This window comes from Molossus molossus, unplaced genomic scaffold (assembly GCF_014108415.1).
Source record: "Molossus molossus isolate mMolMol1 unplaced genomic scaffold, mMolMol1.p scaffold_m16_p_3, whole genome shotgun sequence".
NCBI lineage: Eukaryota > Metazoa > Chordata > Mammalia > Chiroptera > Molossidae > Molossus > Molossus molossus.
This window is the reverse complement of record NW_023425366.1, coordinates 2,091,507-2,117,795: the sequence shown is the minus strand read 5'-3', so window position 1 is coordinate 2,117,795 and position 26,289 is coordinate 2,091,507. Positions and strand designations below refer to the sequence as shown.

Below are 26,289 nucleotides of genomic sequence, written 5' to 3'. Positions count from 1 at the left end.
GGCTTAGAGCCCCGCCTCGCACCCCTAGCCCCCCACTTCCCCTGCAGCAGCACCTGAACACTGCCTTTAAAAGAGGGTCAATTAAGAAAAAGTGACACTTACAGCCCTGGCCGGTTTGGCTCAGAGGTTAGAGCATCGGCCTGCGGTCCAGAGAGACCCGGGTTCGGTTTGGTTCCCGCTAAGGGCACGTACCTCGGTTGCAGTTTGTCCCCGGCCCTGGTTGGTCGTGCGGGTGGCAGCCACTCGATGTGTCCCTTTCACGTTAATGTTTCTCTCTCTCTTCCTCTCTCTCCCTCCCACTCTACCTGAATAAAAATTGAAAAATGTCCTTGGGTGAGGGGGGAAAAAAGTGACACCTACAAACTGTCCTCCAGTTTCTGAAAACGCCACAGTAGACAGTCCCAAATCCCCTACAGCCCTGGCCCTGCCCCCCTCCCTCAGGGCCTCAGCTGCTCTGGGCTCTGTGGGTCTTGCTTGCTCTACCTACGAGGGCCTGCTGCCCTTCCCAAGCATGTCCCAGAACGGGGCCTCTCTCAGGACCACTCATATCCATCTAATTTGAACAACCGTCTGAAATTGGGATATCTGTGACTTCCTATTGGGGAACTTGTTCGTGTCTTACACCTGGTAGTGAAAGCCCTCTTTATTTACACCTAGTAACTGGGTTAATACGCCGTGGCCCTAACAGTGATGGAGTAACCCAGTGCAGAGTGGGGACAGGCTTAGAGACTGGGATAGTCTCTCGATGGGGGAACCCAGCTGGGTGAGCCCAGTCAGCGGGAGTTGGTGTGATGTCAGGACCAGCTCTGGCTTTAGGGTCAGAGTGACTGAGGGTCAGAACCAGACTCCACCAGATTCCGGAACCCTAGTGTTTAGGAGAAACGAAACACTGACCACTGATGTCAGCAGTGTTGCTGTGAAGCTATGTCACAGGACGTGCATGGATACAGTGATGTTGTTTTAGGGAGCTTTTCAGCTGCACCTCCAGCCTCCCACAGCCTGTTCCCGGCTCTGTCTCCTGCTTACTCCGGTTCCTGAGTAGCCTAGCCACTGGCCAGCCCATCCTCCACCCTGTCCTCCTGGACTTCCAAGTCTGTAAAAGTAGGGAATAGCTAAGTTTGGGGAAGATCTCTACCACTGATTATCCAGAACAGGCTCATTTTCTATCAGTGAGTTCCAAATTGGGGTAGAAAAAATATGGGCGTTATACATAAAAATGTCTATAGATTATCTATGACAACAGAAGCCGAAAGGTCATGGTTATATGACTCCTAGTCTGGATGATTGGACCAAATCACCCATATCTTGGCAGAGTGATGCAGTGCTGCTGGTGAAGACAGGTCCCCCCAAAGTCACACTTCCGCAGAAGGGCCATTACCCTCCCTGCCTCCCACCTCCCAGCCAGGCGGAGGGCTCCAGATACTTTGGAATTTGAACAGATGACATGATTTTTCTCCACCTGTTTTTTACCATCACAGACCAGCTTTTCCTCAGTCAGCTTGGGGATCACCTTCCTCCTGCCTGAGCCAAGGAGGAGGAAGTTCCCTGAGAGTTGGCATATCACCAGGGAGGGGTCCTGACTCCGGAGAGTACTTGGAGGGTTCATGTGAAAAGTGCAAGGAAGAGTCTCTAAACTTGCTTTGAGTTTGTGTTTCATTTGTGCATATTTGTCATACATTTAGACTTATTCTAAATGCCACAGAACATGACCCCCACACACACACAAAAAAAAACTGTTTCTTCAACCACACAGAAAATTAGAACAGTACCATGAACAACAGTATGTTCGTCTCCAGTTGGTAACGTTTTCCTGCATGTGCGTCATCTCTAGCTCTGTCTCCAAGTTTTTCTCTGTGTAACACCCCTCCCCTTCACTGTGCAGGCCGCCACCAGCCCCCTAGCAGACTTGCTATGTGCCAGGACTGTGCTGGGATTTGTACAGAACATCTTACTAAATGCACACCTCAACCCTCCCAGGTAAGTGCTACTGCTGTTCCCATTTTTACAGAAGAGACATAGTGATGAGACACTGAGAAGGTCAGCAATGACTCCAGTCACTTGTCTAACTGGTACTGCACAGTACCTCACCACAATCTCATTCAGGCCTCACAGCAGTGTCTTAGGACTGCGCAGCCACACCCATCTCAAGAGGAGGGTTTCTGAGCACTTGCAGGAAACCGTACATGGGGGAAGGTGAGCAGTGTGCCTGCGGGTGGGACTGGACGCAGAGCGCCTGCCTTCTGCTCCTGGCTGCTCCACTGTTTCCCTCTGAAACATGACTAGACACCACTTCATAGAACTGTTGGGCTGAAATAAGGAATGCCGAGCTCAGCGCCTGGCACACTCGGTGCTCACTGGTAGCCACCACTACCATTACGCCATTGTCACCGGGGCTCACGCGTAGCAGCTGTAGAGAAGCTGGGCTGTTGGACCATGTGATTGCAGGTAAAAGGGCTCGATTCGATTCGTAGTGGCCATTACCACCCTGCAAAGCCTTGATTTCCAGCATCTGTGAGCTGTCGGGAGCTCTCCCTTCCCAGCTGCGCCCCCTTTGCATCAGCACGTGCTCCCTGGCCCCTCTACACAGCATGGACTGCGGTGGGCTCCAGGTGGGTTCCATCGGCCTCATACCCCATCACACCCTTTGGATCCCTGGGGGTGAGCCTTCCTCATTGTCCTGACAGGAGGGGGTTACAGGATACAGGCCCCCAAGTGACCCTGACTTGCCCTGTAACTGGAACCACGCCACCTGGACCTCGTGGACTCGGTGGGAGGTTTTATTATTGGTTTTTTAGTGAGAGGGAAACATCCATCGATTGCCTCACATACCCCCATGGGGGATCAAACCAAAACCTAGGCATGTGCCCTGACCAGGAATCCAACCCGACACCCTGTGCTGCACAGGATGATGCCCCAACCCACTGAGCCACACTGGCCAGGGCTGACCTGGCATTCGTATAGGAGACGCCAATGACAGAGTGGAGCTGGAGGGGGGAGGACCCCTGGATTGTTGCCAATGCTTCTGCCTGGCCGGCTTCACCATCCCTCCTGGTGACAAACAAGCACAAGAGGAGCACTCAGACAAATCGGGACACAGCCTGTTTATTGGGGAAAGTGTGCTCTCGGTAAAATAAACAGATGCAACTGTCTACTATTTACAACCCACAGGATGACCTGGTGACCACGTGGAAGCCCCAAGCCCCTCTCCATGGGCCGATACTGCATCCTTCTAAAGCAGTGGGAGGGGTCCAGCGCCGGACCAGGGCTAAAAGGAGACCAAGGATGGACTTTATTTCAAGCTCGGCAACAGGCTGCACTTGTCGCAGATTTCGAAGGGCAGCATGTGCGTCAGGGAAGTTTCGTTGATGGCCACCAGGAGCCGAAGCTTGGCCAGGCAGGCCTGCAGCTCGCGCTCCGAGTGCCCGCCCAGGCTCAAGTCCAGGGGGCGTGGGAGCTGGAGCATACGGTCAGCCAGCGCCAGGCAACAGATGGCCAGCAGGGAAGGGGCGTAGCTGCTGAAAGCGTAGTCGGCCAGGCTCAGCTCTGCTACCGCGCGCGCCAGCGTCTGCGCCTCCAGGGCTTGGGAGGCTGGGGTCTGCCCGGCGTCCACGCGTGCGTGCGTGAAGTGCTCCAGGAAGAAGCTGACGGTCGGAGCGCCCAGGCTGAAGCCCAGCTTGTGCAGCACGATGCGCTCGAGGTTGCAGAGCTGCTGACGGGAGAAGGCGCCGCAGCACAGGGCCAGGAGCTGCTCCACGCGCGGCGGGTACACCTCCACCTGCAGCACAGGGGCGCTCAGCCCCGGCCGTGCAGCCTCCAGGGCCCACAGCACACCCCAGCCTCAAACCCGGGAGAAGCCCGGAGCTCCCCCTCGCCCTTCCAGCCAGATAGCTGGGGCTCGCCACGCCATTACTTCCACTTAAGTCACCTGGGCTGGTCTTCCAGCGCATCTTCTCTAACTAGTGTCCAGTTAAAAGAAGCTTTGGGGACATTTAAAGGCGAGTAAAGCTGCTCCGCAAAGAGCGGTTGGGACTGACTGCAGCCTACTTCTTTGGTGGCTGGGTGGGGGGCGGGGGCTGTGAAGTGAAGGCTGTGGGGTGGGGGGTAACTTTGCAAACGTCTGCCAGAAGGAGGTCAGGGAGCCCACCACTAAATCCCGTGCGCTGGAAACCCGGGTGGCCAGAGCAGCCAGGAGCCTGGCCGCCCCCAGACCCCGCGGGCGGGTACCTGTTTGCAAGCGATGAGCAGGGACGTGACCCCGAGTAGCTGGAAGCAGTCGGCAGCCACGGGTGTGGTAGTGAGGAAGCGGTCCAGCGTGTTCACCGCCAGGCACAGCGACTCGAAGGAGAGGCCGAACTGGTGGTGCACGGGGATCAGCCAGCTGAGAAGCTTGCAGCGGGACTCCGCGGTTACCTGCCGGGCGGAGCGGGGAGGCGGCGGCTGAGCCGCGGGCAGAGGGGCTGCGGACGGGGCGAGCCAGGACACCCAGGGAGCTTCCCGGAGGGGGGCAGAGGGGAGAGGGAAAAGCTAAACGACTGTAAACTGGGAAGCGCTGGCGAAGCCGCTTGGAAGGGTGGGCTGGGCGCCAGGACGCCTGTCTCCGCGCCGAACGCGTAACAGTACTTGGCGTCAGCGTCTCAGCAATTCAGGGGGAGTTAGGGGGTCCCCACCTTGCGGGTGAAGAAACAAGCTCAGGATTGTTAAGTAGCTTGTCTGGGGTAGGTAGCAGTCCGGACTCAGCCTAGGAATAGTCTTAATCCCGTCTCTTAAGTCGCCTAGACCCCACTTGGCTCCATCAGTAAAAGGCAGCCCCGCCCTGCTGGGACCAGGCCAGGGCCGGGCGCCGTGGAGGGAAGGGTGACGGCAGGGGATCTACCAGCGCTCACCTGTGGCTGCCGCGCCAGCGCCTCCCGCGCGTGGAAGTGACTCTCTCGTGCCTTGTGGAAGGCATAGCAGCTCTGGCCGTAATCGCGGAAGGTCCGCAGATCTAGCTGCTCGGGCCGCTGGGCAGGGCCTCGCGCCCAGGTCACCACGGGGCTGCCTGCGCCATCCGAGCCGGAGCTTGGGGACTCGAACAGGTCGCAAACGCCCGAGTCCCCCGGGAGCGGGCATAGCCGCAGCGGCTGCAGCGGCTGCTTCCTCCGGAGGCGTGGGCGCCTAATCTTCTTTACCGGGGCACGCAGGTACTGGGCAGTGTCCCTTCTCCCAGACCGCACGGCGGGACTCACGGGGCTGGCGGGGCACGGGGTCACCATCCTGCGGCCGGGTGGTCGGCCCGCTTCTCCCGGGCTGCGGCGGGCTGGACGCGCGTGCGAGGGTGCGAAGGAGCCTGGCGGCAAGGACCTAAGTACTGGCCTGCACCCCCTCACCACGCCCTCGGCCTCTCACTGGCTGGACCCCTGCGGCCGGGAGCCGCGCTTTCCCGGCTAAACTACCGCCCCGGAGCGCGCTGTCCGCGAGCCCGAGAGGGAGGGGCCACGGCAGCCGCGCACCCGCCCTGCGCAGCCCGCTCCGCGCGCGTCCCGCGTTCCCCAGGCAACCGAGCGGGGTCGCTGCGGGAGGTGCTGGCAGGTGGGCGCGGCGCGGCCAGGTGAACGCAGGATCCAGCTGAGCGGCTCCGCGGCTCGCAGGAGGAGAGGTCCTGGGGGCACCGCCCCCTCCTGGGCCTGGTGGTCCGGACCTTCCCTGCAGCTCCGATCCTGGAAGGCACTGTGTAAGGGTCCGCCTCCGAGCCCGAACGAAGGCTGCGGCGACAGTTCTGTTAGCACCGGAGTTCTCTGCAGTGACTCACACGAGCGATAACCCCAATTCAGCTGCCTTTGTGGTTTTGTTTTAGGCAGCACCCGAGTAACCAGGGTTCCTCCATGCGCCGGGCTCTGCGCGGCTGTCATCTGGCGGCCGGTCCAGCCGAGGAACCTCGGACAGCGGGTCTCCGCACTTCCACTGCGCACCGAGTGGGCTGGAGCGGTATAAAAACACACTGCCGGAGGGTTGCATTTCCCGCTTTACCGAATGGTCATCATCTTCTGCCCCTCTGCCCTGGCGGCCCAGCCTTTCCTGGTCACTCCCTGCTTCCTGTCCCCGCTCCTTCACAGGGACTGTTTCCTCAGGAAGTGTCCCCTTCCTGCAAAAGCTCAGGGAAGCGCCAGGGTGGGAGGCGGGGCGTCCAGGCAGGGGGTCTGCACTGACCAGCAGTCCCCTCCAGGCCCTGCTGGGTCAGTCGGCAGCTTCCCGGCCTGGAAGAAGCTGGACCCCTTGGAAGACCCGCACTGGCTGATGGTACAAGTGCATCTGGGAGCTTTGCATGCACTTCCCGGGGGGCAGAAAGCCCACATACCCCAGAGGCCTCCAAGAGGTGAAGCTATTGGCCACTATACCGAGAGAAGGTCAGGATTTCTCACCCCATTCCAGAAAAAAAAAAAAAAAAAAAAAGCTGCTAAATGCTTGTAACCAAGGCGTGAATTTTTGCCACCAGAAATTTAGTGGGTTTGAGGTGGTGTCTTCTAGAGATGCAGGTAAAAGAAAAAGGACCAATGTGGGTTCTGGTCAGTGTTATCCTATTTCCCTGTAAATCTGAGCAAAATGTTTAGTCTCCAGACCTAAAGAGTGTAATTTGCAACATGAGAGACGAGCTAAGAATCACCTGCCAGGCTTCCGGTCTCCTTTCAGGCTATTGTTGGGGAACCATGGTGGGAAGAGCATTGTCACTGTGCAGAGGGGTCAGACATCAGGCTCCTTCATGAGACGCTGCCTGTGTGAGGAGGAAGAACCCAAGAATTCTGATTTTCAAATCGGCCCAGACGACCGTGCAGTACAGGGGAAAGAACACAGTCAACCGGTGGGGCCAGAAATGTTGCTCCCACTTCTGGGTCTTCTTGGGCAAGCCGCTAACTTTTCTGGGCCTTCTTTTCCTCGTCTGTTAAAGGTAGATATTAGTACTTGCCTTGGGAGTCAAGTGATAGAGGCACAAAACTCAGTCCTTTTTGAACATAAAATAGTGGGTAACTTTAAAGCCGTCCTTGGGAAGTCAACAAGGTCACCCCGCTGGAGAGAGCCTGCAAAGCCGCCTGGTACCACCTGTGGGTGTGCGCCTAGCGGCCCTTTGCTCTCCTAGAGTGCCTGTAGTTAGTTAACTCCCAACAGGGGGCGCGCGAGCTCCGGCCTGATGGCGCTGTTTTCCAGGCCAGGCACACCTCGGTTCGCCTCGGTTTTTTTTATCCTCGCCGGAGGACACTTTCTCCATTTGATCTTTAGATAGAGGGGGGGGGGGGAGAGAGAGAGAGATTGACTGGTCGCCTCCCGCACGACCCCAACCAGGGCCGGGGACCACCCCCTACCAAGGTGCGTGCCCTTGAACCTGGGGCTCTTTGGTGAGCAGGCTGATGCTCTAACCACGGAGCAGAACCGGCCAGGGCACATCTCGTGTTATTGCTCTTTGCTTTACTGCACTCCACAGATGTTTCGTTTTCACAAATTGAAGGCAAGGCCTTCACCAGCAAAAAGAGGCCAATAAAAGCCAGGCCTCCAAGCCAGCAAGGGCCCTGCCCCACCGGGCAGACAGCCTGGAGGGGAGGCAGAACCACCTGTCAGGTTTTCTCCATTATGAAAGTGTGGCAAGGATTGTGACAGAGGGCCACCTGGGTGTAGGGTTGGCAAATAAAATACAGGACGCCTTTTAAATTCAAATGTCAGACTGAGAACAAATAAACCTTTAGTGTAAGTATGTCTTAAATATTGCATGGGACATACTTACCCCAAAAGAGTCTTTGTTGTTACCTGACATTCCAACTTAACTGGGCCCCCTTCCGAGCGGCAGCCTCCTAGGGTGCTGGGCAGCCCACACGGAGCGGCTGGCCTGGACTCCATAGGCGTCCCAGCTCACGTTCGGGTTAAGCTAACAGGAGGGTGGGGGTGGAAAGAAGATAAGCGGAGGATTTGGGCAAGAGTATTCCCAGTAGAGGAACAGGATGTGGGAGGGTCTGGAAGATGGTTCTGGAGCCTACCTGATACACATGGCAGGAACATGAGATGTGGGAGGGGCGGGAAGGAAGGCAGTAGGGAGATAACAGCTGATACACTCGTGAAACTTACTGTGTACCCGGTCCTGTGTTATTCTCTCTATGTGTATTATACTCATTGAATCTCCAAACTGCGCTACAAGGTTGATCCTATATTGCCCCCATCTGACAGAAAAGAAAACTGAGGCATAGAGAGGACGATATGTTGCCCAAGGTCACGCAGACAGCAAAGGGCAGAACTGGGATTCAGACTTAGCCAGCCTGGCTCCCTGCTCCATCATCACCACGAAACACTCCTGCCTCCGCAAAGTCCTACAGAGCCTCGTTTGCTACAGTAAACGTCTAGACTTCACCTGAAGCCTCTGGGCTAGAAGAGGCTAGGCCCAGGGGGAGTACTGGTCTGTCCTTTGTTTTTTTTATTTAAGAAAATGTTTTTCTTTATCGATGTTAAAGAGAGAGAGGAAGGGAGAGAGAGAAACATCAATGAGAGAGAACATCAGTTGGCTGCCTCCTACATGTCCCCTACTGGGGATCAGGTCCACAAACGGCATGTGCCCTGACCGGGAATCAAACCGGCAACCTCCTGATGCAAGGGTCGATGCTCAACCACGGAGCCACACTGCCCGGGCCTTCCGTTGTTTTAAAAGATTACTGCGGCTGGTCAGCAGGAACTGGAGTGAAGGAGACAAGACTGGAGGCCATCTAGGTGCAGTATTTGTGGTTTGAACAAATGTAGCTAGTTGGTCTAAGTTAAGGGCTTTTTATTTTCCCTCTGACGGATCTTTGAAATTAATTTCTGTTTTCTAATCTCTCTGGGGCCTGGGCCCAATGCACCTTAAAGGCAGTAGGTAAACCTAAAATACTTTTAAAACGTCAAACCTAATTAAACCCAGGCTTCTCTAATGAAAGCAGCTTAGCCCTGGGCCCTGCTGATTTTCAGGTGTGGGTTATGCAATCTGCAAGGGAATTAATATAATGGAACCAGAGTTGTCTTGATTTTTGTTCTGTTTTGTTTCTTTCCAGTTTGGCACATCGGTTCGGTGGAAAGCACCCCCCCCACCCCCCCACCCCCGCAGTCCGTCCCAGCTCTAGGACGACTGAGCAGGAAGAAAGCATTCTCCATAGCACTTCTTTTTAGCAAACAAAACAAGTGGGTTGCCACCTGGACGTGGGCGACTTCGTCAGCACCCCAAATGATCCTTGAACTCAGGTTTGATGGCCACTAAACATTACATGTACTTAAGACCCTATTTTCTATTGATGTATTTAAGTGCCCAGATTGAGAAGTGTAAGGGACTTGCAGTCAGACAAGTTTTGCTGGTATTTGGTAAACAGATGACAAGAATTCTCAGCACAGTTTTAAAAGCCAGATACTTGACTTACCAGTCTAAATGTCCACCAGTATCCACACCTGGGGAAAGGCTGTCTTTCTGTCACCTGCCTGCCTGCTGCTTCGCCAAGGTCATCAAGGGGTCAGTAGACACGCTCACCACGTTGCTTCTCCCGCAAACAGACACGTGCTTCTCCAGGCTCACACCCACCTGTGGCAAGGTGCCCGGCGCAGGTGGTGCCAGGTAATAACAGTCAGGACTCTCAGCTCTGGAGTCAAACTCCTTGAGTTCGAATCCCAGCTATAAACTTGAGCAGGTTACCCAACCTCTTTAATGCCTCAGTTTCCCTAGCTGTTAAAAAAAAGTGTGGTAGTAAAGGTACCCTATAAAATTGTTCTGAGGGTTAGATAAAACACATCATGAGCTCCATGGGAGTTAGCTGCTGCTGTAATTATGCTTTGTTCTAGCTAAGGCATGTGTCTTTTTGCCACCCAGGCTGGCTGGTGAAAAACAACGTGTCCCTCCGTTTGTTGACGTCTGATATATAACATGTATATTATGTATCATATATATCTGATGTGTTGATGATACACGTTTACAGTTGGGAGGGGCAAGGAGGCTGCTGCTCCGTGGTTCCACTGGACTTCGGTTGAGATCTGAGGCGGATCTTGAGCTGTTGAACCGGAGATGCAGCCCTCCAAATAAGCATCACCTGGGGTAACGTTCTGTAAGTGGGGCAACTTCTGTGAGGGGCGCATCTCTGCCACATTCAGACGCTGCGTTCCCGCTGCCGGAAGGAAGGTGTGGTGTCGGGGTGGGCGGTCTCCAGGGCCTGGATCAGCAGTGGGCACTGAGAAGCACCAGCGTAAGCACAGTAGCCTAGTTATGCCTGAGGCCAGCCCAGGCCCCGGCCTCTTGAGAGGCAGAAGACCAGGCACCCCGTTTCAGTGGGCCTGGGCAGTTGTTCCTTGAACTGTGGTCTTAGGGGATGCTGCCCCTGTAGACTCAGAGGCGTGGGGGGTGGGGGTCTCCTGGCCCCATGGGCTAACTAGTGTGGGCGTTCACTTCTGCAGCAGTCAAGATGTTATACTATTAGGCTTGTTTTGAGTGTGTGTTGTGTAGAAAGCAGGGAACCCACGCGAGGCTGAAAAGTGGTGACACTGTCATCCGTGGACATTAGAAAAGGGTGGGAGAGTAAGGGTCTGGGTGGTCTGGGAGCAAAGCTGTGGAACTTCACACGTGAGACCTTTGCTTGGGAACTTGGATTATATCAGTGAGCAGAACAGACAGACACCCCTGTTCATGGACCTTCTGCGGGGTGCAGTGGAGGGAACCGCTCCTGGTGGCTTGGGAGTGCTGGTAGCCAGGGGGCTGAACTAGATGACTTGATCAGCCCAAACTCCCTGGGAAGGCCTGCGCAGAGATCTCTGGGAAGTGGGGGAGTTGGCATGCAGATGGACTGGGGTAGGGGGGGCGTCGTAGCAGAGAAGGTAGCGGGTGCAAAGGCCCTGAGGCCTAAGCAGACATGGCCTGGGGAGGAGCAGGAAGGAGCCAGTGAGGGGAGTAGCAGATGAGGTCAGAAAGGTCATGGGGCCAGATCAGGCGCTCACTAAGTTCTTATGCTTTGTTAGGTTGCTTTTTTATTTACTGACGCACTTAATTGTCATCTCAGACTTATGAGATAGGTACAGTTATTGTTCCCACTTTACCAATGAGAGTATCTTTAGGGGGTGAGTGTAATACCAGGACTTAGCCCAGTTCTGTGCTTCTAGTCTGAACAGTCACCCCTATACTGTTCTTTTCCCTTTTTAAAAAAATTTTATTTATTTATTTTATTTTATTTTTGTTACAGATATTTCTCCTTTTTTACCCCTCCTTCCCATCCTCCCCACCCCATCCCCGGCTTTGTTGTCCATGTCCATTGGTTATGCGTACATGCATATAAGTTCTGTGGTTTATCTCTTCCCTCCCCCCACCACCCCCTCTTCTGAGGGTTGTCAGTCTATACCCTATTTCCATGTCTCTGGATCTACCCTATTCCTCAGACTGTTATGTTCATTATATTCCACAAATAAGTGAGATCATGTGGTATTTGTCTTTTTCTGCTTGGCTTGTTTCGCTTAGGATAATACTTTCCAGGTCCCTCCATGTCGTCTCAAAGGATAAGAGATCTCTCTTTCTTATAGCTGCATAGTACTCCATTGTGTATATGTACCATTGCTTTTTTATCCATTCGTCTACTGATGGACATTTGGGCTGTTTCCAGATCTTAGCTATTGTAAATAGTGCTGCAACAAACGTGGGGGAACATATATTCTTTCTGATTGGTGTTTCAGGCTTCTTAGGGTATATTTCTAGAAGTGGGATCACTGGGTCAAATGGCAATTCAATTTTTAATTTTTTGAGGTAACACTATAGTGTTTTCCATAGTGGCTGCATCAGTCTGCATTCCCACCAGCAGTGTACTAGAGTCCCCTTTTCTCCACACCCTCGCCAACACTTGTTGCTTGATGATTTGTTGATGGTGGCCATTCTGACAGGGGTGAGGTGATACCTCATTGTTGTTTTAATTTGCATCTCTCTGATGATTAGTGATGTTGAGCATTTCTTCATATGTCTCTTGGCCATTTGTATGTCCTGTTTGGAGAAGTGTCTATTCAACTCCTCTGCCCATTTTTTAAATTCGGTTCTTTGTCTTCCTTTTGTTGAGTTGCATGAGTATTCTATATATTTTGGAAATTAAGCCCTTATCTGATGTATCATTGGCAATTATGCTCTCCCATACAGTGGGTTGCCTTTCCATTTTGATGGTTGTTTCTTTTGCTGTGCAGAAGATTTTTAGTTTGATGTAGTCCCAGATGTTCATTTTTTCCTTTGTTTCTGTTGCCTTAGGTGATGTATCAGTGAAAATTCTGCTGCGTATGATGTCTGAAATTTTGTTGCCTACATTTTCTTCTAGGAGTTTTATGGATTCATAGTCACACTTAAGTCTTTTATCCATTTTGAGTTTATTTTTGTTTAGGGTGTAAGTTGATGGTCTAGTTTCATTTTTTTGAATGTATCTGTCCAATTTTCCCAATACCATTTATTAAAGAGACCGTCTTTTCTCCATTGTATGCTCTTGCCACCTTTGTCAAATATTAATTGAGCATAATGTCTTGGGTCCATTTCTGGGTTCTCTGTTCTGTTCCACTGGTCTATATTGCCTGTTCTTGTGCCAGTACATTTTTTATTACATTAGCTTTGAGGTATAACCTGATATCTGGTATTGTGATCCTACCTACTTTGTCCTTCTTTTTCAAGATTGCTGTGGCTATTTGGGGTCTTTTTTGGTTCCATATGAACTTTTGAAGTATTTGTTCTAGTTCTGTGAAATATGTCGTTGGTATTTTGATGGGGATTGCATTTAATCTATAGATTGCTTTGGGTAATATGGACATTTTAATGATGTTAGTTTTTCCAATCCATGAACAAGGTATGTGCTTCCACTTTTTAATATCTTCCTCTATTTCTTTTTTCAATGTCCTGTAGTTTTCTGCAAATAGGTCCTTTACTTCTTTTTTTTTTTTTTTTATCCTCACCCGAGGACATTTTTTTTTTTTTTTTTTGTTCAGGTAGAGTGGGAGGGAGAGAGAGGAAGAGAGAGAGAGAGAAACATCGATGTGAAAGGGACACATCGAGTGGCTGCCACCCACACGACCAACCAGGGCCGGGGACAAACTGCAACCAAGGTACATGCCCTTAGCGGGAACCGAACCCGGGTCTCTCGGGACCACAGGCTGATGCTCTAACCGCTGAGCCAAACCGGCCAGGGCATACTTCTTTGGTTAAGTTTATTCCTAGGTATCTTAATTTTTTTGCCATGATGGTAAATGGGATTGTTTTTTCGATTTCTCTTTCTGTGAATTCATCATTGGTATATAAGAATGCTGTCGATTTCTTGACATTAATTCTGTATCCTGCTACTTTGCCAAATTCATTTATTAAGTCTGGTAGATTTTTGATGGTGTCTTTAGGGTTTTCTATGTATAATATTTCATCTGCAAATAATGACAGTTTCACTTCCTCCTTTCCAATTTGGATCCCTTTTATTTTTTTCTTCGTGTCTGATTGCTGTGGCTAAGACTTCCAGTACTATGTTAAATAAGAGTGGTGAAAGTGGGCATCCCTGTCTTGTTCCTGTTCTTAAGGGAAATGCTTTTAGTTTTTGCCCTTTGAATATGATGTTGGCTGCAGATCTTTCATATATGGCCTTAATTATGTCGAGATATGATCCCTATATTTCCAGATTGCCGAACGTTTTTATCAGAAATGGATGCTGGATTTTGTCGAATGCTTTTTCAGTATCTATTGATATGATCATGTGATTTTTATCTTTCATTTTGTTTATGTGGTGTATCACATTTATTGATTTGCGAATATTGTACCAGCCTTGCATCCCTGAGATGAATCCCACTTGGTCATGGTGAATAATTTTTTTGATGTATTGCTGGATTCGATTTGCTAGTATTTTGTTCAGGATTTTGGCATCTATGTTCATCATGGATATTGGCCTGTAGTTTTCTTTCTTTGTAGTGTCTTTTCCTGGTTTTGGAATTAGAATTATGCTGGCCTCATAAAATGAGTTTGGAAGTCTTCCTTCTTCTTGAATTTTTTGAAATAGTTTGAGGAGAATGGGTGTTAGTTCTTTTTTGAATGTTCGGTAAAACTCCCCTGTGAAGCCATCCGCGCCTGGGCTTTTGTTTGCTGGAAGAGTCTTGACTACCTCTTCAATTCCCTTAGCTGTTATTGGTCTGTTCAAGGTTTTTATCTCTTCCCGATCCAGTTTTGGGAGACTATGTGTTTCTCGAAATTTGTCCATTTCACTTAGATTGTCGAATTTGTTGTCATAGTTGTTGTTAACAATCTTTTGTATTTCTGTAGAGTCAGTTGTTACTTCTCCTCTTATATTTCTGATTTTGGGTATTTGGGGGTCTCTTTGTTTCTTGGTGAGTCTAGCTAAGGGTCCATCAATCTTGTTTATCTTTTCAAAGAACCAGCTCTCTGTTTTCTTGATCCTTTGAATTGTTTTTTTGGTTTCTGTCATTTATTTCTGCTCTGATCTTACTATTTCCTTCCATCTACTTGCTCTGGGGTTTTCTTTTTGTTTGCTTTATAGTTCTTTAAGTTGTGAGGTTAGATAGTCTATTAGAAACTTTTCTTGTTTCTTGAGGTAGGCCTGTAGTGCTATGAACTTCCCTCTCAGAACTGCTTTTGCTGCATCCCATAGATTTTGTGTTGTTGTGTCTTCATTTTCATTGGTTTCCAGGAAGTTTTTCATTTCTTCCTTGATCTCCTCGGTATCCCATTCATTGTTTAATAACATGCTATTTAGCCTCCATGTGTTCAAATATCTTTGCATGTTCTTGTTGCAATTGATTTCTAGTTTGATGCCATTCTGATCTGAGAAGATGCTTGATTGGATTTCAGTCTTCTTGAACTTGTAGATATTTAATTTGTGTCCTAACATGCGGTCTATCTTTTACCCACATGTTAGGACACAAATTAAATATCTACAAGTTCAAGAAGACTGAAATCCAATCAAGCATCTTCTCAGATCAGAATGGCATCTATCTTTGAGAATGTCCCATGTGCACTTGAGAAGAATGTGAATTCTGTAGTTTTGGGGTGTACTTTTCTGTAGATATCTATTAAATCCATTTGGTCTAGTGCTTCATTTAGAGTCTGTTTCCTTGCTAATTGCTGTCGATTTCTCCTTTAAAGTCCTCCAGAAGATTATTAATATATTTTGGTGCTCCTATATTGGGTGCATATATGTTTATTAAGGTTATATCTTCCTGTTGGATAGATCCTTTCAAAATTATGTAGTGGCCTTCTCTGTCTACATAACAAAATTATGTAGTTATGGCCTTCATTTTGAAATCTATTTTATCAGAAATGAGTATTGCTACCCCAGGTTTTTTTTTTTTCTTTCCATTTGCTTGGAAGATTTTTTTTCTATCCCTTCACTTTCAACCTATATGTGTCTTTTGTTGTGAGGTGGGTCTCTTGTAAACAACATATAGATGAGTCTTGCTTTCTTATCCAATCAGCTACTCTGTGTCTTTTTAACAGAGCAATCTATTTACATTTAAGGTGATTATTGACATGTGCTTATTTATTGCCATTTTTGTTTAGTGTGGTTCTATTTTTCTCCCTATTTTTTCTACTAATGATATCAATCCTTTTAACATTTCTTGCAGTGCTGGTTTGGTCCTAATGTATTCCCTTAGCCTTTTTTTTTTTTAATTTTATTTTTTTTGCCTGGGAAGCTCTTTATTTGACCTTCTATTTTGAATGATAGCCTTGCTGGGTAGAGTAATGTTGGATTCAGATCCTTGTTTTTCATGACCTTGATTACTTCATGCCATTCCCTTCTGGCCTGTAGTGTTTCTGTTGAGAAGTCAGCTGAGAGCCTTTTCGGGTTTCCTTTGTAGGTAACTTTTGCTTTTCTGTTGCTGCTTTTAGGATTCTCTCTTTGTCTTTAATTTTTGGCATTTTAATTACTATGTGTCTTGGTGTGGGCCTGTTTGGATTCTTCTTACTTGGGGCTCTCTGTGCTTCTTGAACTTGAATGTCTTCTTCCTTCCCCAAATTAGGAAAGTTTTCTGTCACTATTACTTCAAATATATTCTCTAACCCTTGCTCATTTTCTTCTTCTTCTATGGGGACTCCTATGATGTGAATATTATTACATTTCCAGTTGTCCCACAGTTCTTTTAAGCTGTCTTCCTGTTTTTTAATTGTTTTTTCCTTTTGGTTTTCTGATTGGTTAATTTTTTTCTACCCTGTCTTCTGATTCACTGATCTGGTTCTCACCTTCCTCTACTCTGCTGTTTAGACCTTCCAATGTGTTCTTTATTTCTGATATGTTGCTCTTCATTTCTTCTTGGTGGTTTTTAATTTCCAATTGGTTGATTTTCAACATTTCTATGTCTTTGCTCACGTTATTGATGTCCTTACTCATGCTTTTGAGCTTCCTTAAGATCGTGGCTCTGAATTCTAGCTCTGTTAACTTGCTTAACTGCTCCTCACTTATCTCATCTTCGGTAGAGGTCTCTTGTTTTTTCATTTGGCATTTGTTTCTTTGTTTCACCATTTTGGCTATCTCAGTGGGGTTTGGAGCCTGCCAAATTTTCCCTGTGGTTGTTGGAATTCTGTTATTTGTGGCTCCCTCTCCTGGGTTTGGATGAGCGAGGGAGGACCCATGTTAAACACCACTGTCAAGTCCTACTTTCCTGGGTAGAGTTGCTAGCCCAGGAAAGGTTCAGTTATCCTCTAGCTTTTCACCTGGAGGCTTTTAGTAGCGGTCACCTGAAGAATGAAAAACTCCCTCAGGTGCTCAGCGTAAGGGGATTTCCCAAGGGTGGGGCAGATGCTGGTTGTTAATGAGCCTCAATTTGCATTTCAATGGCCCACCTGGGTGGGGTTGAATCTCCCAGGGAGGGGCCACCACCTCTCCCCAGAGCCCTGGGAAGGAGTAAGATGACCATCCTGCGTGGCTGCAACTCTGCAAAAGCTCTGAGTGCCCTCCAAATCCCGAGTGTCCCCACACAGTTTCAATCCAGTCCACCCTCCCTCTGCTGGAGCCCAAGGTGAGTGGCTGTGGCTATTTTAGCGTCTGTCCCGGCTCTGCGCTGTGGAGCTGCTTGGGAGTGTAACCCGAGGGCGCTGCTCACAGCTAAGACTGCTGCTGTCTGTGGGCTCCCAGCCCCCCTCTTGCGCCTCTGCAGTCCTACCGGGATTCAGTCAGTGTTCCTGGCTATATGGTCCTCACAAGCTGCTTTGCTGTTACTTTTTCCTGATGATTTGTCTTTATTTCCGTTGTAATTCCAGTTTGGTCCTGGGAGACGGTCTATGTAGCTTCCATTCCCTCTGCCGCCATTTTGGAATCTCCTCTTTTTCCTTTATTAAAGTTTTTTTGAGACAGAGAGAGAGAGAGAGAGATTGGTTATTCTGCTTATTTATACATTCATTGGTTGATTTTTGTATGTGCCCTGACTGGGACGGTGCTCTAACCAGCGAACTACCCGGCCAGGTTCCCTATGCTGCTCTACGTTCATCAGATGCTAAGGGAAGGCTTTGAGTCCACCCTTGGGCCCTTGTTTTGAAGAGAGCAAAGGATAGGACCCCAGAAGGAGGAGGAGCCACGAGGTCAGAGCGGGTTGCCCTTCCTGTGAGAGACCTTGGAGGCGCTTGCCCAGTGTGTGCCAGGAGGTAGGGCTGAGCTAGGACGGGGGCAGGGAATGTGGGGAGAGGAAGCGAGGACTCGGGCCAGAGGACATGGGAAGATTTGGAGTGTGATGAGCGGACTGTGTCTAATTTCTGGGATCAGCCGCCACTTGGGGGGATCACATTAGTGAGGGTTTACTTAGCTTCTCGGAGAGGGTGCTGGTGCTGAACCGACGGGTCTAGAGTGTCTGGAGAGGGCACGCCATGGTACCTGGCACCCTTGTGTGGAGTGAGAGGGCTCGGAGCAAGCTGACCTGATGCGGGGGAGCTGGACTCGTCGGTGATAAAAGGCGCCTTTCTCTCCACCTCGGTTCCGGGTGCGAACATCGATTCCACAAGAAGGAGCAGCTCAGAGAGCTGTTGGCCCTGGCTGGTGGCTCAGTTGGTGGAGCATCATCCTGGGCACTGAGGGGTCCCGGTCAGGGCGCACACCCAGGCTCTGGGCTCGGTCCCGGTCAGGGTGCCTCCGGGGTATACCGGTTCCTGACCACTGCAGTCGTCTGTCTGCTGTCACCACCGTTCTTCAGTGAGCACCTGCGAGGCTGGGGCTGCTCCCTTCGCGGGGGTGGATCCGCCGGCCGCTCAGCGCAGGCAGCAGGCCGACAGCAGTCAAGGAAGACGGGCTGAGCGCCGCCGAGGGTGAAGGGCGCTGGCCGGTCACAACAGCCCCCTTGACGAGAACTGTCACGTGTCGCTGCTGTGCACCGGTCAGAGCATCACTCTGTCCCTTCCCACGCACATCCCTTCCCGTTTACAGGTGTGGGTCCTACAGATGTTCAGTTCTCCTAAAGGCATGATGTGGAGGTGATCTGCGAAGAAGCCAGGCTGTGAAGCAGGCTCGCTGCACGCAAGGAATCTCCCCAACCAAGTGCGGGGTAAAGCGAGGGCGCCCCGTTTGCCGCCATGCTGAAGGCCCAGCTTGCGAAGGGTCTTCTGGTTGGGGGGGGGGGCATCCTGTGTAACAGGGCTCCAGGCTTCTCTGTTAGGCAGGGCAGGCCTGTCTGTCTGTCTCCGCCACACAGAAAACAGGGCGGCATCGGTATCCCCAGACCTGGTAGAAGAACCCCTCCCCAAAGCAAAGCAGAGCTGCCCCATTGAACAGGAACAGAGGGGCTGAAGGGCATGTCCTGGGCCTACTTGGATGTCAGATCTCGGGGTGCAGGTCAAACAGGCACTGCTGAAGTCATTGTTTCTCAGCATTAGGAGGAAAGGCGCCGAGGGCCTGCGGCTCACAAAGCCCTCAGCTGGTGTAGGGGAGGCTGCTGAGAGTGACTGTCTCCAGGTGTGAGCTGGGCGGGGGGGTGGGGTGGGGGGGCTGAGGGGGCGGGGGGCTGAGGGGGCGGGGGGCTGGGTAGCCCTGTGGGTTCGGAGTGAGGGGGTGGGGGCTGGGTAGCCGTGCAGGTTCGGAGTTGGGGGGTGGGGCGCTGGGTAGCCGTGCGGGTTCAGAGTGAGGGGGTGGGGGCTGGGTAGCCGTGCAGGTTCGGAGTGGGGGGGTGGGGGGTGGGGGGTGGGGCGCTGGGTAGCCGTGTGGGTTCGGAGTGGGGCGGGTGGGGCGCTGGGTTTCTCTTAGAGAGAGAAACATCAATGTGAGAGAGACACATCGACTGGTTGCCTCCTGCACGGCCCTGACTGGAGCTAGGCTCAAACCTGCAACCCAGGTGTGTTAAGTTGACCTTGACCAGAATTGAACCCACCACACTTCGGTCGGCAGGCGATGCTCTAACCACAGAGCCAAACGGGCCAGGGCCACCATCTAGGTCTGACACAGCGCTGTGAAGATCACATTCACCAAAGAGCCGCATTTAGAGCGCGTGCCTGCCTCAGGGGGACCGCCCGCAGGGCGGCAGGAGCATGCACCCTGGCTCTGCTCGGTGCGGCCGCCGGTTCCGTTCCGTGTCCACCCTGCGCTTTTCGTTAGAGACTGATTGTGTATGCTGACTAGAAAAGTAACGCCTGTGTATTGTAATAAAATTAGAAAAGAATCATAATGAGTGGAGAATTTTTTTTTTTTTTTTTTTTATCCTCACTCGAGGACACTTTCCCATTTTTAGTTCAGGTAGAGTGGGAGGGAGAGAGAGGAACAGAGAGAGAGAGAGAAACATCGACGTGAAAGGGACACATCGAGTGACATCGAGTGGCTGCCACCCGCACAACCAACCAGGGCCGGGGACAAACTGCAACCGAGGTACATGTCCTTAGCGGGAACTGAACCCGGGTCTCTCAGGACCGCAGGTCGACGCTCTAACCGCTGAGCCAAACCGGCCAGGGCATGAGTGGAGAAATTTAATATCGGTTTCCCAACAGAATACACTGGCACTTTGGTGTGTGCTCTTTCAGTTACCGGTGCGTATGTCTGAACGTATCACAATGCAGACGCACATATGTGTCGTTTGGTATCCTCCTGTAGTCTTTGTCCTCCCAGCCGAACGTGACCTTAGAGACACGCAGGTCAGTGTCCTGCCCCCTGCACGGTCCTCGCAGGTCGGGCGGTCCTGGGAGAGATGCTTCTGGTGTGCAGTCAGGTCTCCGGGGGTCTGCGCTCCTGGCCACGGCTCGGGAGAGTCTGCCGCGCAGACCGGCAGTGGTTCCTTACTGCCAAGGACTAGCACGCGCCTCGTCGTCTTTGCTCACATCCCGGGGAGGAGACAGCCAAGCACAGGACCCTACCGGTGCTGGGAACGCTCCTCGTGTGCCTGGCGGGAGGAGAGCGTGCCAGGGCATTGCCTTGTCTCTGGCCCGTCTGCCTTATCGCACTGAACACTGTGTGATGGCATTTCCCCCGACTCATTAAATATCCTTCAAAGTCATGATTTTCAATAGCTATAGTTTCCCATCAAATGTATATACCATTCTTCACCTAGTTAATCATTCCAGGAAGTTGTGTTACAATGACATACGTCCCTCACTCTAAGGTGACTTCCTGAAACCAAGTCACCCTAGGTTTTGCACGTCTCTGTTGACATTTATCTAGAGCTGTTAGGATGCTAACGTTAAAGAAGCAGAGGGAAAATTTCTGTCAGCACAAATGCTTACCGTCCAAAACCGCAAACAGGTACAGGGCTCCTACCTATGTCCCCAGACACCTTTTCTATAAACAGCGTCTCCCTGCACCCTCCCATTTTTGCTACTGTTCCTTTTCATTCACACCTTGTATATTCGTTTTTCCTGAGATTTCCCCTTGAAACCAGCTACTCTTAGGTTTACACTGCTCAGTGTCCCCCCTTTTGCTCTCCAGCTCCCTCCTGGCCCCTCCTCAGGCCGCCCCCTCGAAGGTGCTGGCTGCCTGCTGGTGTGACCATTCCCCCTGGGGACTGGATGAACAGACAATGGTACCCCGCCAGGAAAAGGATGGGCGAGGCCTCCACCGTGAAGAGGACTTGCTCATTAATAGCTTTCAGCAGACTGATTTGAGGCAAATAATTCCATCTTTACAATGAACTGTAAAGTGTGTGTGTGTGTGTGTGTGTGTGTCTACCAGTCTCCAAGTTCTGCCATCTACATAGAAGTTAAATAGGTACTAAAACCCTGTGGCCTTTTGGAAGGGAAAAGGTAATTTGTGTGAGACACTTGATCTCAAAATGACTGGTTCTAGGCCAAAACCATGGCATCTCTTGGGTTGAGTACATGGGTTAGTAAAGGGAAAACCCTCGGCCAGACGCACGGCCAACCCTGCTTCTGCTGGGCTGCACTTCACAGAAAGTCCAGGTATTCCCGCCGGGCCACAGCTGCCCCGTCACCTGCCCCTTTTCTCTTGTTCTCCAGAGCCAGGCTGCTACCTTACAGGCATCTGAGTAGGACACAGGGAAAAGCACATCCAAAGAGCCGGCATCTGAAAACTGGGAACAGATGCGTTGAGAGTGCTGGCTCCTGACTCTAGAGTCCAGCCTGGCACTAGCGAGTCGCGTGCCTCTGTCCGGACCCAGCGGTCTGCACTCCTGGCTGGCTGGAGAATTTGATGGATGCCGTTCTTTACTCTGGCGGCTTCCTGCTGTTCCCGGATGTACGTCCTCGGCAGCCGCCCACGCCACAGCTCCACAGCGTTCCCTTCCGCACGGCCTCGGAGATCCCTCCTTGCGCTCAGGATGCCCGAGCCGGACTTCAGATTCTCTCCACTCCTCTGCACGTTCTCGAAGGCTCTCCTCCCGTCGCCCTGCCCCTATCCCGGACCCATGTTTCTGGGCTGGTTTGGTTGGTCTAAACTAAAGCCTACTTACCAGCTCATCCGTACGGCTGGTACCTTGGTGAAGTTGTCTCTTTACCTGTGACTCTAACCTGATGCTGAGGTTGGTCTCCCTGTTCGACAGGCTCTCTGAGCGACACCTGCCTCCCGTGAGGCAGCAGAAAATACTCCCTGTGTCTGCCTCCAGCTGTGGCTCGCTGTCGACTCTCCGCAGATCCGGTTTCCTGCCCAAGGGACACCCCAGCTTTCTCGTCCCAGGGCCTAGTGAGAATAATCACATCTTTCCTGGCACAGTGATCATCTTTGTCCTTTGGGTGATGCCTTCTGATTCGCTCAGAGCAGTGATCACTTTCCAGTATCTGGTCACATAGTTTGACTTTGGCAAACACCATGAACAGACAGCAGGAGCTGAATGATCCACAGATAAGTTATTAGAGTTAGTAGACGAGGACTTAAGTATGTTAAGGAAAACATAGGGCGAGATGGACAAAATGAACAAAAAAAGAATTGAAATCTATCAAAAATAATCAAATCAGCGTATCACTGAAAAACACAACATCTGAAAATAGCACTCGGATGGCTTTAGCAGCAGTGCGGATGCAGCAGAAGACAGGATCAATGAACAGATCGGTGGAAACCGTCCACAAGGAATCACACAGAACAGTGGGGGAGGGGAGCAAAGGACTTGAAACAACAAGCATGCATTTGGCACAAGATCCTGACCTCTGACCCCTCAGCCTCTGCCCTGGCCCCATTTGCCTCTAGGTAAGCATTTTTGGTCAACCATTCCAGTGAGCCGGTGTCTTTCATTCGGAGCCCATGGCCACGTGAATGCAAACCCGCCACTGTCGGGGGTACCTGCTCACCTCCCCAAGCCACTGAGCATGCTGGGGGAAGCCCCAGGCCAAAAGCCCCTCCAGGTTGTTGCCTGTATTTCCCTGTCCCTTGTTGGGCTCCCTCTGAGTTAAATCATCCTCACTCCCCGCTGGTCATTTCTCCTGTGTCTGCAGGCAGTGAGGGCCTTCCCATCCTCAAGCATCTCCCTCTTTAAGCTCGTTTCGTTTTTTTCATCACCTCTGTAAATAGTGCTCTCGACTCGGTGCCCTACCTTTCTGTTTTTAGTCACCCCCTGAAAGTGAGCTTTGCGACTGTGCAGGGAGGAGTTGGCATAGCAGGCCCGGCTCTGGGCGGGCGCCTGAGAGCTGGGCTTTGGGAAAGGGCCTTAGTTTCCAGAAAACACTTTTGCCTGCTTGGGGCACGGAAGGCCTCCTTTCCTTCTGGGAGTCTGGAATTTTGATAGTCATGGCTCTGGTCTTTGTGCCTACACGACCAGCCCCCAGTAAAGTGCTTCGACTCGGAGTCTCAGGTGGGCTCCCCTGGGCAGAGCACTGCACAGGTAGGAGCCTGTGCCGGGACCCCTGCAGCTTCCGCATGGCAGGATTCTCCCTTGCTGATCCTGTGGGATACCATCCTCGTCCTCCAGCGAGTCACCAAATGGGGGGCTCCCCACCACCCTGTATTCGAACTGCTCTCCAAAGGCTGACCTGCTCCTTAATCCCGTAGTCTCTTCTCAGTGTGTAACCCCTTCGAGAGAGCTTATGCCACTGCCCCTTTTCCTGCCCCTTCCCCTCCCCCTGCCTTCACCCAGCCAGTCCACGCTCACAGAAGTTCCGTGCTGTCGGAGGGACTGAGGGGAGATGCGCTGCAGAACGGCGTGCAGTGGGTCAGTGGGAGGTCCGTGGAGGTGACATCGAAGTGGGAGTCTGTTTGGTAAAGACCCAGAAGCACCGGGCACAGCAGGGGGCCGCACGTGCAGAGCTACATGGCCCGGCCCTGTGGCTGTGGCCTGAGTGTCCTCCCATGACAGAGGTCTCCGTTTGATTCCCGGTCAGGGTACATGCCCAGGTTGCAAGCTCGATCCCCAGTGGGGGGCGTGCAGGAGGCAGTGGAGATGTTTTCTCTCTCCCTCAAGCTGAAGGGTGTGGCTCCCAGCATCCCCACAGCCTGCGAGCACCTCTGTGCTAGTCAACCGTCCCTGAGACGCACGGCATCGTGAATAGCGTGCGCGCCCCTTCAGTTTTGACTCCCAGAATCAGACGTGAGATAGCTGACTCGTACCGCTGTTCCTTCCCATGGAGATCTAATCCCACCTGGCTCGGAGGCGCTCTGCCGGTCGAGGTCAGACGCCCCAGGCGTCAGTGGCTGATAGAGGAGCTGCCGGCACACGGGACTCTCAACACTGAGCCCGACACTGCACACACGCCCTGCCCCAAAGGACAAAATGATGTCTGAACGGGGTGATACCAAAGAATTTATTGTAAATGTAGTGGCAAATAAACTGAGAACAACTGTCATTAAAAAGGAACTAGAAAATTACACGTTTAAAGTGTGCTTTCGCCGGCCGCCTTCGCTGTGGCTGGTACCAGCACTGAGGTGCGGAAAGACGGGAGGAGGGTCCATTTCCACATCATTTCATGACTGTGTCTTCATCTTTTTGAAGCAGCTGATCGTGAATTTCAGTTTCAATTATTATTCTCTGTCTTTATCAATTCTGTAATGATCTGTAGAATCTTGTCATCTGAGTGGGAGAAAAAAACCCCATGAACAACTCCATCACTGGCTAGTTTTCCAATGTATACACACGCAAACATCAGGTAGACCTCATGAAAAACTTCCTTTAAATTGAAATACAAAACAAACACAGCAACATTCGCTATAAAACTCCAGACACCTACATAATGCGCTGCCCGACACAGTGTTTAAAGATCGCTGTACTTACACACCTACTCTGACAAAAAGTAGGCTAAGGCCCGAAGAGACGATGTGATGTAACTGCTAGTGCTCTGGGAGGACTCCCTTCTTTACAAACTCCTTTGAGACAGAAGCCTGCCTGCTTCTCCCCTGCTCGCTCGGACGCCCTGGAGGTGCCACAGTACAGAGCCAGACTGTCGGTTTCCCCAGGTTTAGGCCAAAGGAGACAGAGGGGTGCTCTCCCAGAGGCGTCAAGGGGCGTGACAGGCTTCTCACACAGCACAGCAGCCGGACAAACAGAGGCCACGTTACTTGCTAAGGAGGCTGTAACAGCTGCTGCTGCTACTTCTAACAGCGCTCTGACACTGTGACTTCCGAAGGCCCAGCCACCCTTCAGGGAGATGCAGGCATCCGGCTGCGAGACTGAAGTCCTGTTTGTACCAGACGCTTCGATTCGAGGGGGTGCTGAGTCTCAGCGCTGCAGTGGGGAGTTTGGATAGTGGGCCCACGGCCTGACAGTTAGGCCCAGGGGTCACTGACATGGGCATGACTGCGGGTCTACAGAAAATCACGACATTTATCTGAGGAAGAGCAACTTCAGTTTCTCCCTTTTCAAAAGCTTGCATTGGACCCCAGCTTGTCTTATGCGCAGCCAGAGAGGACACAGATGTTCAGACCCCCTCCCAGGGCAGACGCCCCCGCGCCGCCTGAGGGGGAGTGCTGCTCTCTGCGGCAGAGGGGAATGCTGGAATTCTCCTGCAGTTCTCTTCTCATTTAAAGCTGAGGTCCCAGCTGTCCTTGACACAATGCACTTCTTTCTGAGGCCGAGCAGCGGCGCCCAAACCTCCCTCAGGAAAGAGCCACATCTCAGGATATCCGGCCTGACCACTTCCCAACAGTGCCGCTGCATCCACATTCACCTACACCCCACTTCCTGGCCGTGAGAACTAACTGGGACGTTTATTAAATACAATCACACTGAACCCACTAATCGATTCTAAAAATCATCAAAAGCAGGAAAACCACATTTAAGAGCTTGCTGAGGCGGAGTGAAGGGAAGACACAGCGACTGGAAAGTGTTCTCCTGAAAACCTGACTCAGCCGAGCCTTCCACACCACCCAGTGTGAACACAGGAGAGAGACACGCGTCACCTCACCGCCCGGAGATGCAGCCGAGCGCGTCCTGAGCGGGGCAGCCCTCCCAGGAACCCCCCGGTTAGCAGCAGTGACTGCACTGAGAGAGCGGGGGCAGGAGGCAGCGGGAGAAGGAGTACAGATGAAAAGAGAAGAAACAGTAACTCAGCCACAGCGTCTCCCGCACAGATCAGTTGTCTGGGCAGGTCTCTGGACCTGGTGTTGTAACAGCTGCGAGGTCATTTGACGACAACCTGGTGACCTGGCACATCTGACTGCACCCAACTGGCTAGAAACTCAGGGTCCCGCAGACTCTGCCGAAGGAGTAGCACCTCCCCCGCAGGCTGGTGGCTCTGCGTCTGAGATGGCAGACGCATGCCGGGAGCCTCACAGAAGGGCGCCTTCTTATGTAGGACAGCGATGCGGTGCCAGTCACTGGTGCGCTAACAAGCAGCCAAGATGACATGCTTAGTTCTACCGTCCTCTTCCTGTGTGATGGCCAGAAGTTTAGAAGTGGAGATTAGAGGAGGAAGGAGTGAACTAAAAGAACCTTAAGACAACAATTAGGTTGTGAATAATTGCCTGTGAGTCTGATGGAATTCAGCAT

At 51.6% G+C, this 26,289-nt stretch overlaps 2 protein-coding genes across 3 annotated transcripts in view; both read right to left on the bottom strand.

Annotated features, from left to right (window-relative positions):
- Positions 1-3,289: 3,289 nt before the first annotated feature.
- Positions 3,290-5,252, bottom strand: CCNO (cyclin O). The gene is made up of 3 exons (XM_036278535.1): positions 4,884-5,252; positions 4,225-4,410; positions 3,290-3,775 (listed from the first exon to the last, which is right to left on the bottom strand). The coding sequence occupies exons 1-3, from the start codon at positions 5,250-5,252 to the stop codon at positions 3,290-3,292; spliced, it is 1,041 nt and encodes a 346-aa protein (XP_036134428.1).
- Positions 5,253-24,097: 18,845 nt separating this feature from the next.
- Positions 24,098-26,289, bottom strand: part of DHX29 (DExH-box helicase 29) — a 41,106-nt gene continuing 38,914 nt past the window's right edge. For both annotated transcript variants that reach the window (XM_036279493.1, XM_036279495.1), the window contains one exon: positions 24,098-24,375. In XM_036279493.1, the coding sequence (XP_036135386.1) occupies positions 24,320-24,375 (56 nt within the window). In that variant the 3' untranslated portion in view covers positions 24,098-24,319. The remainder of the gene's footprint in view (positions 24,376-26,289) is intronic.

Excerpts from the sequence above, each read along its gene's own strand:
- CCNO (XM_036278535.1), bottom strand. The coding sequence starts at position 5,252 with ATGGTGACCCCGTGCCCCGCCAGCCCCGTGAGTCCCGCCGTGCGGTCT. Across the intron at positions 4,411-4,883 it reads CGCTGGCGCGGCAGCCACAG|GTAACCGCGGAGTCCCGCTG; the intron begins GTGAGCGCTGGT and ends TCCGCCCGGCAG. Across the intron at positions 3,776-4,224 it reads TGCTCATCGCTTGCAAACAG|GTGGAGGTGTACCCGCCGCG; the intron begins GTACCCGCCCGC and ends CCTGTGCTGCAG.